The sequence below is a fragment of the Macaca mulatta genome, chromosome 8 (assembly GCF_049350105.2).
Source record: "Macaca mulatta isolate MMU2019108-1 chromosome 8, T2T-MMU8v2.0, whole genome shotgun sequence".
Taxonomy (NCBI): Eukaryota; Metazoa; Chordata; class Mammalia; order Primates; family Cercopithecidae; genus Macaca; species Macaca mulatta.
The window spans coordinates 65,386,515-65,402,815 of NC_133413.1; the positions used below are offsets into that span (position 1 = coordinate 65,386,515).

The 16,301-nt window shown below is 40.0% G+C and overlaps 1 protein-coding gene across 1 annotated transcript in view; it reads left to right on the top strand.

Annotated features, from left to right (window-relative positions):
- Window positions 1-16,301, top strand: part of RP1 (RP1 axonemal microtubule associated) — a 267,355-nt gene that overhangs the window by 136,320 nt on the left and 114,734 nt on the right. The window contains exons 19-21 of the mRNA XM_077942819.1: window positions 8,218-8,350; window positions 9,043-9,194; window positions 12,299-12,453. Of these exons, the coding sequence (XP_077798945.1) occupies window positions 8,218-8,350; window positions 9,043-9,194; window positions 12,299-12,453 (440 nt within the window). The remainder of the gene's footprint in view (window positions 1-8,217; window positions 8,351-9,042; window positions 9,195-12,298; window positions 12,454-16,301) is intronic.

Sequence of the window (16,301 nt, forward strand, 5' to 3'; positions counted from 1 at the left end):
GAACGTAGACAGATAGTAATTAACTTTGAATATTGAAGAAAGAAAGATAAGAATACATTTTAGCAAATGCTGTTAAAACTAATAATTGTTTTTAAATCTTAAGTTTTCTATTTTTTTCTCTCTGGAATTGACTTTGACTCTTTCAAATTGAGGTAATAAACTTTACAGTTGAAGTCAAAAGACTCAAAAGATGTTTAATTTCTAAAAATTTAAAAAACACTTTTTCTCTAGGTTTTTCTTGTTGTAAAATAGGGCTCAATGGTACTTGGTATCTCACAAGTTGTGAATATCGGTGAAAAAAGTAAATAAAACATAATCAGACCTTTTTGATTCCCTCATTCAACCTGCTCTCCTTCAGTCTTGTTCGTCTGAGTAGATGGTGTCACTGTCTACCTAGTTATATAAGCCAGAATCCTACAAATTTTCCTAGATTGTCTTATTTCCCTTCCCTCCAAAATCCAATCCCTCAGGAATCTCCTGCTGACTCTATTGCTGAAACATACCTCAATTTTGTCTATTTTTCCTCCATCTTATTACCATCACTTTACTCCAAGTTGCAATTTTTTCTCTTCTCTCTGCTGTAAAGGTCTCCTGTGATAGCCTTCCAGCTTTTTTTTCCCCCGGCTCAGTATCCAGATTTCAAAGAGCAGCCAGGGTGATCTCTCATAAACGTCAGTCAGATCATGTCCCCTCATGTAATCTGCCCACCTCTTTCTCTGCCCCTTCTCATGCTGTGGAAGCCACACTGGTCTTCTCCTGCTTTAGAGGTCCTTTGCTATACAATCTCAAGGGAGCCCACGTTTGCTCTTGATCACATCAGCATGGTTTATTATCTTTATAACACATCCCTTATCTGACATTTTACATTTGTTTATTGTCTGACTTCCACTAGAAAGTGAGTGACTTGAGAACAGGAGCTTTGTATTTCAGTGTTATAATACCAACTCCTAGAGTATTGCCTGTCATACAGTAGATGTTAGATAAACATTTGTGGAATGAATGAACAAATAAAACACATTTTGTTTATTTAACACGTATTTATAATATGTGAAGTACGGCTGGGTACAGTGGCTTATGCCTGTAATCCCAGCACTTTGGGAGCCCAAGGCCAGAGGATCTCTTGAGCCCAGAAGTTCAAGACCAGCCTGGGCAACATGGGAAGACCCCTGTCTCTACAGAAATGCAAAAAATTAGCTGGGTGTGCTGCAGTGAGCTGAGATTGCACCAGTGCACTCCAGCCTGGGTGACAGAGTGAGACCCTGTCTCAAATATATAGCCTGGAGAGTCTTGGAGGTTTGACCCATTCACACAGAATTAGCAGCGAGATAAGGCCAGTGCCCCTTCTCTTGGCCCATGGCCTAATGCCCTCTCCAATGTCTGGGCTGCCTCTGCAGCACATTTGCTATACATTAACTGGATAAATAAGCTCAAATAGAATAGGAATTCTCTCGAAACTTTTTGATCATTCTAAGTCTTTGAATTGAAGTGGGTCATAGGTTTTGGTGAATTTGTTATTATTTTAACCTACTGCTGGTTAATATGATATGGTAACCTACTTGATATGAGCCCAAGGCAGTCCTGAGATTAGCAAAATTAGGTAAGAAATGCCTTATTTTTTTGAAGTTTTAAAGTATCTCATAAATATTTCTAGTTCCTTTTCATTTCCAGTTACCTCTTCACTTCAGGGTTCTAGAAAGAACTGCATAAAGGAAAGAGCAAGTTCTGAAATGCAGTAAGAAAAATAGTTTGTTTTTGAGGATTTTCTAGTTCAGTGAACAGCAGGAAGCACCAGCTTCTTTTGACAAAATCTCCAGGCAAATGTTTAATCTCAAAAGACTCCAGTAGTTTATAGAAACATTCTCAAAGTTGTGCCAGCTTATTTGAACCAAAGATAAATTCATGTATTTGATAGTCCCTCAGTCAGTTGTAAACACCATAGTTGGTTCCCCTTGTACAGTCCTTGTAACAAATAGGGTGTTATCACAAGGCACAGGATGAGAAATAAGGACATTTAGAGTCAAGCTTTGACTTTGTGTCTGATTTGCAAGAACACTTAAAATGTTCTCTGTTAACACATTTAAACCTTATTATATTTTCATATTTCTGGCTATACAAAGAAAATATTAATGACTGACATGACTGCCCCATCCACCATCCCCAGTATCAGATCTTATAGAGTACTGTAAATACTATGTGTCCAACAAATGTGTTGGTGACTATTTGCCTTTACTTTTTCAGAAAAAGCTTTGTGTGTATGGAATCTGTAATGAAAGTAGAAGTATTTTTTGTTTTGTTTTGTTTTATAGAACAAAGGTTTATGGTATTTCAGAGTAGGATTTCTAAAAGGATTTTTTTCTAAATCCTTTCTCATCCTAATGTATTCTTTGTGTTCTAACCAGTGTTTATCTTGCATCCACTGTTAAGCAGACAACTGGCCACATGGGTAGCTCTCAGAAAGTATTTGTTGACTCTGGTTCTATATCATTTCTCTTCTAGGAAAAGATAAGATTATTTTATTTATTTTGTTTAGGATTAAATGAGATGTGTGAAGAGTGTTTTATTAAAAAGGTAGAATACAAATATAGATGGTGGCAATTGTTGTTGGTTATTAATTACATTTAGTCAGGATGTGGAGTGAGGCTATGGCAAAGGGCAGTTGGCTCATTCTGCCCTCGCAACCCCGAGTCTTCTGGCCACAGTGATGACCTTTCTTCTGACCCAACTGGACCTGATCCTTGTTCCATTGATATCTAGGTTGACATTAAATGCAGGCACTAAGAACAATTAGAGAAGGGGCTCGGGGAGGACATGAAAGAAGAGGTAAAGCCTTTGAGAGGAGTTGGGACAGTGCCAGTCCTTATAGTTTAGAGAGGAATGGCCTCCTTTTTCTTAAAAGCTCGTGCCTGAGGTACAAAAGACCAGAATGGGAGCCATTTTAGGGAAAGCAGGCAAGGATTGCACAGTGATCTAGGGGCCCAGGAGACTAGAAGTGCTGGAGAGCTTTCTTGGGAGGATGGGATGAGTGGGAGACCTAGCTCAGAGGACAGCTTTGGGATTCCAAAGCTTTGGAGATTTCTTTTTTTGTTTTGTTGAAGTTAGAGTTTTTGCCTTTTGTTTATGAACTCCTTGACTGATGGGCTAGAGAATTCATGGAGGGGCCCAGGAGAGAGGAAGCAGGAGAAGCTACTTCAGACTGGCTAAGGGGAGGAGAGCCAAAGGAGACCACTAGTTGTCTTCCCAGATGGTCGTGGTCAGCTCTCCCAAGTACAGTAGGAGTCAGGGAATTGGATTAGTGTTTCTCATTCTGGTAATAGAGAACTGAACATTTGGCTGAAGTGTTCCTTGTGCAGCCTCTAGGAGGTTGTTAAAGAGTGAGGAACCACAATCCCAAATAATTGTTAAGAATTCTGATCTCTAATCTCTGAGATTAATTTTGACACTATTATTATTAATAACAATAAACGTGTTGAGCACTCAGGGTATATACATGATCACTTTTAATGTTTATACCACAGCAAGGTAGATACTATCATTATCCCAATTGAGAACATTGAGGTTTTGAGAACTAGGCAGTACCCATATCACATAGCTAGCATGTGGATCTGGAAAGAAGTGGTCTTACTTCTAGGCACAAAAACCAACCTCTTACTGTTAACTTGGAAGATTAGATGTTCTGAAATCAAGCTCTTTTACAATGTTCTTAGGTATCACTGAGAGGTGAAGCCAACTGGACTTCCTGGGTCAAGTGGGGACTTGGAGAACTTTTCTGTCTTACAAGAGGATTGTAAAACGCCCCAATCAGCACTATGTGGATAGGATTGTAAAATGCAACAATCGGTGCTCTGTAGCTAGCAAGGGGATTGTAAAATGCACCAATCCGCACCCTGTAAAACTCACCAATCAGTAAAGTGCACCAATCAGCAGGAGTCTAAAAATAGCCAATCACAGGGAACATTAAAAAAGGGCATTCTGATAGGACACATGGAACACGGGAGGGGACAAATAAGGGAATAAAAGCTGGCCACCCCTGCCAGCAGTGGCAACTCTCTCGGGTCCCCTTCCATGCTGTGGAAACATTGTTCTTTCGCTCTTCCCAGTAAATCTTGCTGCTGATCATTCTTTGGGTCTGTGCCATATTCAAGAGCTGTAACACTCACCGTGAAGGTGTGCGGCTCCATTCTTGAAGTCAGCGAGACCACGAAACCACCAGAAGGAACCCACTCCCGACACACCGCCACCCATTCTTGAGAAAGTTCTGCTTTGGGAAATAACTTCCTATGTGTAATCATTTATAGTTTACAAACCGTTTTCTAAAAGGTGTTTTAATCTCATTTTATTACATAAGGCACTTTTCAGCTTGTTGAGATGTGATGGCAGTTTTGCAAATGAGGGCCTGAAGATGACAGGTCCTCTTGTGGAACTTTTATAAAAGTGCTCGGTGAGCTGCCATGTTTGTGCTGGTTTGTTTTTGAACTGTATGGTGGGAGGAAGTGCTTCTGACAATTTGTACTTTGCAAACATTTAATCTTTGATTTAACTCACCATCACAAGACTGCTATTGCTCACTGATCCACCAAAAAATGAGGTAAAATAAACTTTCATACTTGTTTTCATTAATCTTTCTTAATGTATGCATAGCTCACATTTATTTCAGTGGTTAATGGTTAAGGCCATACACCTGGTAAGTAGCAGTGCCAATACATAAACCAAGGTCTTTTCATTCAAATCCAGGTTTGTTTCACTTGCCACATGCATTTTACTGAGTCCTGCCATTAGCTATCATGTAACTGGGCTTAAACATTGTGGTCGTCCTGGAATTTTGCCTTCTTACTAATTTAACAGTTGAAAAAAATTTTTGTGAAAATAAAAACAAACCTAACTGGAGATTACCTAGATTCTTTATTTTTCTGTTTTGAGCCATCATGACTTTGAAGGTAAATGGAACTCATTTAGAGCCCTCGCCATGGAGGCTTTTCAGTGGTGTTGGTGGGATTGCACTTAAGTCAAATCAGTGAGGCTTTCTTATCAGTGGGCTCTTCTAAGGATGAAGGGATGATGGGGTCTTAGAAACCAGAGGCTTCTTGCCAGTTTACATGGAGAGGCTAATGGAGAGGAAGAACCTGTTGAAGTTTTAGGTAGTATGACCTTGTAATCGCTTAACATTTTCTTAGGTTCTTGGAAACTGTGACTTCAAACAAAACTTGGCATAACGAAACTAATTTACCACAGGCTAACCGATACAAACAAGAGTTAAATTTCTAGTGCATATTTCTGGTCCCAAAAACATCACCAATCTTATAAAGTCCAAAACACTTCACATATTAACCATTGAAATAAATGTGAGCTATACATAAATTTAATAAAGATTAATGAAAACAAGTAAGAAAGTTTTACCCTATATTTGGTGAATTAGTGAGTGATAGCAGTCGTAGTTTTGGTGAGTTAAATCAAGGAATAAATGTTTGCGAAGGGAAATTGTCAGGACCACCTCCTCCCACCATGCAGTTCAAAAACCATCACAAACATGACAACTCACTGAGTGCTTTCGTCCCCTAATTGTTTATTGTTGTACATTTGTATGATTATTATAGACGTTACAAATTTTTATTTGACAATCATTTGTATTCATTCGTTCATTTTTCAACCTGCTTATTCCAGTTCAGAGTTGTTGGTGGGCAGAGCCTGTCCTGGCAGCTCAGGGTGCAAGGCGGGAACTGACCTGGCCAGGACGCCATGCCATCATCTCATTGCAGGGCACACTCATACCCACACACTTGCACACCCCCCACACTCTCACACTGGGACCATGTAGACACACCAGTTCCTCTAACATGCAGAACTTCTGGATGTTGGAGGAAACTGGAGGACCTGGAGAAAACCCATACAGACTTAGGGAGAATGTGCAAATTCCACACAGACACTGGCCCCTGTCTAAATAAAGAATGATATAATCCAAAGAGAACATTTCCAATTTTAGCAGAATACATTATATTAACCTTTTTAATATTAATGTATGTATACATATATACATTTCACTAATGTTAATATGAAGTATCTATATAGTTTATATAAAATTTTATACATTACATATAATCTCATTTAATATCCACAGTAACCATATGAGATAGTCATTATTTCTATTTTAAAGATGAGAAAACTGATATTCAAAGTGGTTACATGATTTCTCATGGTCAGTTGGAAATGCCAGAGCTAGACTTTGGTCACAGTTTTTCTAGCTGTCCAGTGTTCTTTTCAAGACCTCTTGCCTGGAGCAAGTAAAGATACAGTCGTCACTCATTAATAATCAGGTGTGCTGAGTTAGTCTGTAACCTGTGTTGACAAAAACACATTTCACATAGTTATTCATTTGATCATTCATTCAACAAACGACCCAACGACTGCCTTGTGAAAGCTTGTGATAGTATCAAGATGGATAGGACATGGTTTCTTCCCTCAAGTCAGTCAAATATTAGCTCTTAAATCATGAATGGGGAGGCTGTCGCGGATCACAAAGTAGGGTTGCTGAACCAAACTGGGGGCTCACAAAAAACTCCTTAGAAGAGGTTACGTGTAAGCTATGAAGGATGGGCAGAGTCATTATGGTAATGAGTCGGGATGAAAACTGTTCTAAGCAGAGCTATGAGTGTATGTGAAAACTGACATGAGAGGGAATGTAGCCAGGTTGAGGAACCATGAACAGATCAGTACAACTAGAACATAGCACGTGAGGGAGAAGTATCTAGCAAGATTATGACCCAACCATGAAGTGCTCGTTGTATTGAGGATTTGGGATTTTATACTATAGGAAGGACTGTTTTAAAAAAAGTTGTGTGCAGTGTGCAAAATGATCATATTTCTGTTTTAAAATAGTCTCTCTTGAAACAGGCTAAAGGCAGGATTGGAAGAGAGCAAGAACAGCAGACAATGGGTTATGGCAGCAAGCTTGAAGAATAAGCCATCTGAGAAATGGTGGCACCTGCTCCGAAGACCAGGAAGCAGAGAAAATTGAGGAGGGATGGGGACTTATTTAGAAGATTAGCTGGAATCTTAAAAGTATAAGGACATTTTTATCTATCGTGATAGGAGGCAAGGCAAACAACTGTGGGCTTATGCCTGGAAGTCCTCTGCTAGTCTGCTGGCATGTGAAGGGGAAGATAAAGGGAAGGGGCCTTTGTGTGGAACAGCCACCAAAAGGGCTGACGAGGGGTCTATGGAGGAGTCACTGGGCTGCGGGGAAAGGCAGCTGCCTGCATGCTGGAAGGTGCAGGCATTTGGTCTGTGGCAACTGGGAGTTTATTTAGAGCCTACAGATGTTATAAATACACTTAAAAGGCAATCACTTTTTTTTTTTTTTTTTTTTTTTTGAGACAGAGTCTCACTCTGTCGCCCAGGCTGGAGTGCAGTGGCGTGATCTCGCCCCGGGAGGCGGTTCACGCTATTCTCCTGCCTCAGCTTCCCAAGTAGCTGGTTCTACAGGCGCCTGCCACCACGCCCAGCTAATTTTTTTGTGTATTTAGTAGAGACAGGGTTTCACCGTGTTAGCCAGGATGGTCTCGATCTCCTGACCTCGTGATCCACCCGCCTCAGCCTCCCAAAGTGCTGGGATTACAGGCGTGAGCCACAGCACCTGGCAAAAGGCATTCACTTTTTTTTTTTCAAGTTCTGATGTATGTCTTGCTTTGGTGACTGATATGAACACAAGACCTCCTTTCGAGTTCTCTGAGATTGCTTTTTTTTCAAATCACTACGACAGGTGAAATTGAGAGCTTTGAATCTGCTAGAGTCCATTTCAAATCTTCATGTCTCCATTTTCTTATCTATTAGATTGAAAGAATTTTACAAGTCTGGTTGGTTAAGGTTAAAAGATAATTAAAATAAAGCACTTACCATAATACATGGCAAATAAAAATTGCCTAATAAACAGCTGATGGTACTGCTACTACTGCTACTACTACTACTGCTGCTAGTAAGTTGGTGCAAAAGTAATTGTGGTTTTGTCATTAACAGTAATGGCAAAATGGCAATTACTTTTGCACCAACCTGCTACTACTACTACTACTACTACTACTATTGCTAATACTACTAAGAACCATCACCACTATCACCATCATCAGAGTATGCAGTACATTTTTGAAATCCCTGGGATGCATTTTGAATTCCAAGTTCTTTGAGAAATTGGAGATGACACAATTTGGTCATTTTTTCTTCTAATTCCAGGTGACCATGCAACATACGAAAAGCAAGAAGATCCTAGATTTTGCAGCAAACGTGCGGCTCTCTCGGATTCAGGCAGATGGGGATGTTGTCTGTGAGCTTCCTGTAGTAAAAGGAGGACAAGCTATTTTTCCATGTGTGTTATTAATCTTCAGTAGCATCTATTCCATAGACAAATTGTTTGGTAGTTGCTTAAATTTGCTTCTAAGCTATTTAGTTACAGAATATTTTTCCTGCTTCTAGGAGAGTTGTTTTACTCCTGAGAAGTGACGTTTTTAATGTCACAGCATGAGTTGCTGGTGGATCTTAGATTAAATGTAATCTCAAAATTGTTCTTGTGGCCCAGCCACAGTCACAAAGGCTGAGGCTATGAGAGACAAGAAATGCCGTGACTGCAACTCACCTTAGCTTTGCCTGGGGCCAGCTTACCTCCTTGCTTGATTTCTTTCCTCATCAAACCTTACGTCATTTTAAACTTTAAATATAATGTACAATAACAGTCACTCTTACCACTAAAATACTAAGCATAAAATGTCCTCTTATGTCATATATAGAAGAACAACCTTTGAAAAAATCTTTTATTTCTCTTTCTGAAAAAGCAATAAACCTTCTGGCCTTTTGTTCATGGTATAAAAATGCCCATGTATGATTAAAAATAATTGAAGCTCAAAAGCCTCTCAATAGACACAGAAAATCCAGATTAGAGGAATTCTTATATATGTTTTTCTTTTTTCACTATAGCCTGAAAACCTATGGATCTGGGTTCTGTTTATATGGATTTCAAGGTAATGTATTTCCTCTTGTTTTCTCTCCCTGTTGCTTTGCCAGTAGTGAGATATCAGGTTGACGTCTACACTGGGAAGCTGAAGCATGCAGAAACGGAGTCCGAGGTTTTCCTCTGTCTCTTTGGGGAGAGGGGAGACTCTGGCCTCAGACTGCTGTACAAATCTAACATGCAAGTAAAATTTCAAAGAGGACAGGTGAGTCTATACAAATAATTTCCCAGATTCTTAACAATCTCTCTGAAGATGGCCATCTATGATTTAAAATTTAAAAGGTGTTTGGCACTCTTCAAATTTTAGTTTTAAGACATCTTTAACACGTTTTCCTGACCTGACTTTCTAGTGTGCTTTGTTTTGGAAGTTGTTCTTACAAGAAAAATGGGACATACTAAACCAACAATAAATAATAGAACAAAGAAAATATATTAAGATTAGTGATTGTGTGAGAGAAAGAAAAAAATGAACTGAAAAGACAAGGAAAACATTTTTGAATGTGCTCTCTCAGGCTTGAAAGATACAAGGCATTATTTTAAAAGATAAGGCCATATAAATGCCATTATACTATATTTCATATAATAACACAATGACCTTTAATCTATATAACATCTTGAATGGGGCCAACTGTGTTATTTTCACACCTAAGCCGCTCCTTATTTCCTTTTGTCCTTATGGACAAGCATAAGTCTTTCTATACATTAGATCTTTGAGAAGTTGCAGTAGGATATTGTTAATGTTATTTTGTTGTATATGGAGAGAAGGTACTATTTGAGGGTCTGAAATTAAGTTTGGGGATTATGTAATCTAAAGGCATATTTTTAAGAAAGAAGACTCCTTAAACCAGTTAGAGTGCTGTTTCTCAGACTGTTGTAGTTTGTGAAATATTTTGAAACATTGGATATCTTAAAGCTCACCTATACATTTGTCACTGTTGATTACACAAAAGCTTTCATCAGAATGAATAGGAAAGCTAGTTCTGCTTTGAGTGAGTCAAAAGCAAAATTAGGCCTAACTTTTGCTATCAGGAATGAATTATTAATTTTAAGCAGAAACAAAATTTTAGATACCATGGTATTATTATTAATATTATGCTAAGTAATCAGTGAAGTGATCTCCTGCAGAACCCTGCTGGCTTTACATCAGCCCCAGACTCTTTCACCCTACCACTTGAGGATAAATGGCAGAGGCTCCATGTCCCCTGGCTGCCTGCTCGTTGGACGCCAGCATATATCATTTTGCAGCAGTGCTGTATCATGGGACGTTACCTGCTGAGATTTTGCAAGTCATCTTCATGATTGATCTTCCTCAGTTCATCATTGTGTTTAGCATTTTCCAGACAGTAGGGAGGGTGTGTTATGGACTGAAATTAAAATTGGGTAGGAGATATAGTTGCCATCAGTTTATGAAGAAGAGTACAGTGAGGGCTTAGTGGTATCCGTTTTTAAGTTTAGAATCAGAGATGTAAAAGTGTTTTTCTTCCCTGGTTCATTTTATATTTTACATTTTCTGTTATTTTCCTCAGTGCTTGGGATGTAATGGAAATGCCAAATAATTTCAAGAGTTTTGTAGTCAAGAAACTGTGGTAAGAGTCTGAGAGTTTTATTATCAGACTTCGTGCACACCAGCCACATCTCACGTCATAAACCACTCATTGGGCTAGTTGTCATTTTCTCTACAAGGTGTCCTAGCAGGATAATAAAACGTAGCAATATATGTAACAGACCCAATTTAATTCCGTCTTCAAACCTAAAGTTACTTTAAGATACAAGAAGAGACCAGAAAGCTGACTCAGCCTATCTTTCCAGACCTCAAGGTACTGTAGTTTGGGTTTGTCCCAAAGCTGACTGAGAGACAAAGACTTCAGTGAAGGTAATTTATCTGGGAGATAATCCCAGTAAGCACTTGAGAAGTGAAGGAGTGGGAACAGTGAGACAGGAAAGGAGAACAGCAATATAGGGACATTTGTGAGCTGGTTACTATTATGGCTCTCTCTTCTTGCTGAGAGCTTCAGAGAAACTCTGTGAAACATCCCTCAGATTTGTCCCACCAGGGGAAGCCCTCAGACACAGAAGCAGGAGACAGGGGATTGAGATAGAAAGTTATGAGCACACCTAAACTGTTTATCAAAGCAGCAGATGCACCTAGAAATGGATCTAGAGGACATGGGATGGGGCATCACTTGCATTTGCTACAATAGGTGATGCGCCTCGTGAACGTCCCTTGTAAAGCCATGCTGAGAATGCAGGATAGTGACAATGAGATGATCCATGCACACATGAGAAGATGCACAAATACTCATCACCTGGTTTACAGAACCGTCATTACTGAACTAGTAATGGTTTTGGTCTGGACTCTACAGGAGGTTTCCATCAACAACATGGAGCCAATAGTTGAGACCCAGGTAGTGTGTCTTCAAATATCAAATCGAAAATTCAACCTGGTAACAATGCAGGGAGCTGTTAAGACAGCTCCCCACATAGGCAATACAAGTGATACTAGAGTCACATTTTTTACCATAGAGTGCCAGTAGCTAACAGTCAACTATCATTTCTGGTAATTTTTCAGACTTACTTAAATTCATGATCCTTTCCTCAGATAACTTTAGGACAGTTATTCTCAACAACCATCTACGAGGAAGTAATGTGTGAAGGAGTTCTTTTTATTTTAATCAGTATAGCACTGACTTCAGGTCCTGAATCTCTCTGGAAATGTCAGTGTATTTTTGATATAACAAACTAATTCTATTTAGGAGTCCAGGCTGCTCTTTTACAACAAACCCAAGAATGTGCTCTATTTTCATCTACAGAGGAAGGTGCAGGGGAAGGATGTATTGAAGGTGGGAGGGAGGGAGGGGAGGGAGGGGAGGAAGGAAGGAAGGAAAGAAGATTTGTCCCACATGTCTCACAGCATATCAGTGCTCATAGAAAGGAAATGTGCTGTACATTAGCTGCATGGTTGTCAACCTGATACCCTAATGAACTGCTTCTCGAGTAGGGGTCTAACATGAGAAAAGTCTTTGTGTTGGGATTTCTTTGTTTATTACTCTGGATGCTACTACAAATGGAGAAAATAAAACTGTGAAAGCAAAAAAAAAACAGCCAGAAATATATTCTTGATAGATAAAAAGTAATTTGCTTATTTTTCTTACCATATTGCCCCTTTTGATGCTAACTATAGTAACATTATCTCTTTTAAAGTATTGTGCTGCTTCTGGCAGTCATTGGGCTATTACTATTGCCTGCATTTGCCATGCCTCGGACTCTAGTTATTTCTGTGAGGTTTTTTTTCTCTGTCTCCCACACCAGATTGATAAATTTCAAGTAGCAGCAGTGTCGCTTGGAAAACTGCAGAAGGTGCTGTTGCGCTGTGAGGCCAGTGACAAATCACAGTACTGGTACTGTGAACAAGTCGTAGTCAGAGAGCCCGGCACCACATCCAAGTCCATCTTCACCTGTCAAAGGTAATGCTGGTCTCCAAGGTACTTCAAAAGAATGTGCTGCACTGTGGATGATGCTGTGTGTGTGTGTGTATGTGTGTGTGTGTGTGTGGTGTGTATCTTTTAGGTCACAGATTTATTTCCTTAACTCAGATTCCACATCATGCATAACTCATTGATTGCTTAAATAATCTTTTGCTAAGCATTATAAGGAAGGCTTATCTTATAATTTCTTATTACCACAATGTTCTGTGTGTCACAGAAGGACTAAAAGTTTAATATTGGAAATTATTACATAAATAGTGAGAAAATTTGCTTAACTATTGGTTTCTTTACATTACTAAAATTGTAGTGTTACAACAGTTTCATAAGGAAATTAAGTGTGGAGAAGTTTACAGAAAAGAACTTTCAGAACAGAACGTAAGGAAGACAAACATTAAATTATGGATAAGTTGGACTTTCCTTGAGCCCCATGAGGGTCAGTCCTGAAAGCAGCTCTCTAAATTCCTGACCTGGCCCTGTACTGCCTAGGCTTGAGACACAGGTCCCACATATACTTCCTTCTTCAAACCTCCTTACAGAAATCCCACACCTTCTTGCTTAAGAAAGTGTCACCTGTTTTTCCAAGAAGGCTGGTTCTTTGGATCTTTACTGAGCCCTGCTCTTTCTCAAGAAAATGCTTAGCTTCGGCTAGATGGGCAATCATGTTTATTGTTGCTTGGTCTCTCAGTCACAGGGAATAGGCTGGGCCCCAGACTTACGAATTGATTTAAAACCCAATCTGTTGTGGGCATGGGAATGAGAAACCTGGGGTTCCATTTTGAAAATTTGAATCTTCAATATCGAGGGCTGCCCTGTAGCCTCTTTTTCCAAATAGGTAATCAACAGGAAATGAGATAACAAAGTACAGGCAGAATAGGGAAGAGGGGAAATTCAACGGTCTGGATTTAGCCAAGAAAATTGCGACTTTAAGTACGAAGCAAAAAGTAAAAATAATGAGGCAATTCAACTAAAAGACCTAAAGGCATGCCACTAAAAACTGCAAACACCCAAGATGATTGGAGCTGACTGCGGATGAACAGAAGCGGTGAGATCCACAGTAGCCCTCGTCTTTTTTGCCTTTTAGTCATTAAATTCAGTCAATTCCTTGTTCAGAGTGTCTGCTTAATTCATCCTTTCTTTTCTCTTACTACTACCTCTGCCCTGATTGATGCCCTTGTTCATCAAGACTAGCTCATCCCCGTCGTCTCCCAGTTGTCTTCTGTGTCTTTCTTTCCCAGCCTACCTGCCCACAACTTCCAAGCTAGCTCTTCTGTGGTACTAACTAGCATCGTTCTGACTTTATCTTTTCTTCTCTCATTTCTCCTTTCTTTTATTTTGAATTTTATTCTTTAATATTTTATTGTATCACTTTGCCTGAAAATGTTTCAAGAAAAATTGTGGGGGAAAATAATGTTCTAAAAGCTATATTTTAATCACATCACTCCCCTGTTAAAAACCTTCAGTAATCCTCATTGCCTACCACAAAAGCAAAGCAAAACATAACTTCCATTCGAGGCTTTGTAACATCTGACTCTATATTTCCCCCTCCAATTTGCTTTTATAGCAGTCCTCTTGCAAGATCTTAGTGAAATTAGACCCCTATAATTACCTAAACAAGTTCTGTTCCACTCTGCTTCTGTCCTCTGGAGTGCTAGTCTTCACTCAGGAGGACCTTTCCTTGGTCTATTCTCCCCGTTATAATCCTATCCATCCTCAAGTTCCAATTCCAATTTGGCCTGTAGTATGACTTAATTGGCCAAACTACAAATATTTTTTCTCTTTTCTCAATGTGTACTCAGAACTTAGCACAGCACAGGCACCCCCATCTGATGAGTAACACGTAGCACTGAAGAGGACTTGGGTATCATTTCCCAGCCTGCTCCCACCCACAGCACACAGGCATCTCTGGGGCACTGGGGGCAGCTCTGTTTTATTCCCTGCATCAGAAGAGGTAGAGTGTGCTTCATCCAGGATTTTCATCTTATGTTCTGATATACTTTGTCACATTAATTTAGCTGATTTCTTTTAAATATGAAATCTCCTGGTGGATAATTTAGATGCATTCACTGCCACTGTCCATGTCTACACATACATTTCACTTCGTCACTCATCATTTATTGCGCTACCTTACTTTTTTTTTTTTTGAGATGGAGTCTTGCTATGTCACACAGGCTGGAGTGCAGTGACTCGATCTCGGCTCACTGCAACCTTCACCTCCTGGGTTGAAGCAATTCTCCTGCCTCATGCTCCCAAGTAGCTGGGATTACAGGTGTGTACCACCATGCCTGGCTAACTTTTGTGTTTTTAGTGGAGACAGGGTTTCACCATGTTGGCCAGGCTGGTCTCCAACTCCTGACCTCAGGCAATCTGCCTACCTTAACCTCCCAAAGTGCTGGATTACAGGCATGAGTCACTGCACCCGGCCCCTGCACTACCTTACTTCTTGTTTGTGCTGTGCTACCATGGCCTCCTTTGGAAGGAAGGAACATAAGTGATACCTTAATTATTATCATTTCAACGGGTTGTATCTGAAAGAATTTTAGTTACAAAATATATTGAACAATCACAAATAATGTAACAGATATAAAATATTAAATGTTAATATTTAATACCCTGCTCATAGTAGGTCCTAAATAAATGGTGGCTAGTGCTCATTCATATAATACCCTGATAAAGAAAGTAAGTTGCCAAAATAATTCCTTTCTACTATGTAGCTATAAAGAGATGGGACAGGTCCTACTTCCTTACTTCTTAAAGAAGCAGAAGAGTGTGGCACCAGGAATAGAACTTGTGGCACAGCAGGTTTCTTTCTACTGCAGAAAAAGACCATTCTGAAGCCACTTATAGTTACTTCTGTGCTCCCAGAGCCTTTTCTGTGCATATGAGGTCAAGGTCTGTGTCCACGGAGCCTGGAAGGCTGTTCTGAGGGGAAAGGAGACCCGCGGGTGCACACAGGAGCTGGACTGGACAGTCCTGGCGGGGGAGATGGGTAGGGTATGATGCTGGACATGTTCATTGTGGCTAGTTCGTTCTGGGGTGCAGGCATCCAAAATGCGCAGGTGCACACCACAGAAGGGAAAAGGAAAGAAAATCTCGGTCATGCTCCTTGGAGCTTCCTCAGAGAACAAGAATTTACAGCACAGCTGAATTAGGGCAGAGAGAAAGACCACCGAGTGCTTGTTCCTTTTGTGGGCTCAGGGGAAATGCTTAGGTGAGACACAAAGCAGAGCCGCGGGAGGAGACTGCTTCTGTGCATCACAGAGGCTGCCTGCGAGTGTGTGCATCCTCCTTTCCTTTTTCCCTCTTCAATTGAACACCCACGTCCTTATGGCTTTATTTTATTTCTATGCCTGAAGGTATTATTTTTCTGTCTTTTGTACATTTAATATAGATAGGGGTATACATCACTGAATTTCTACCATTTACACTGCAGGCTTGGCTATTTGAGGTTTGCAGCAAACAAAATTTGTATTTGAATAAGGCAGACATTCAACTGTCTTTATGAATTAATGCAAATATTTTTATTTAGTATTTATATTAGCTTCCTGTGGCTGCCGTAACAAATTGCCACAGACTTGATTGCATTGAACAACCGAAATATATCCTTTTGCAGTTCCTGGAGGCCAGTGATCCACGATCCAGGTGTCATCGGGGCCTCACTGTCTCGGAAGGCCTGGGAAACAGTCCTTCCTTACCCTCCCCACTTCTGCTGGGTGCTGATCATCCTTGGGTTTCCTTGGCTTGCAGCTGCATCACTCCAGCCTCTGCTCCATTGTCACATGGCTGTCTTCCTTTTGTGTGTCTGTGCCTCTGTGTTTCTTATCTTTTTG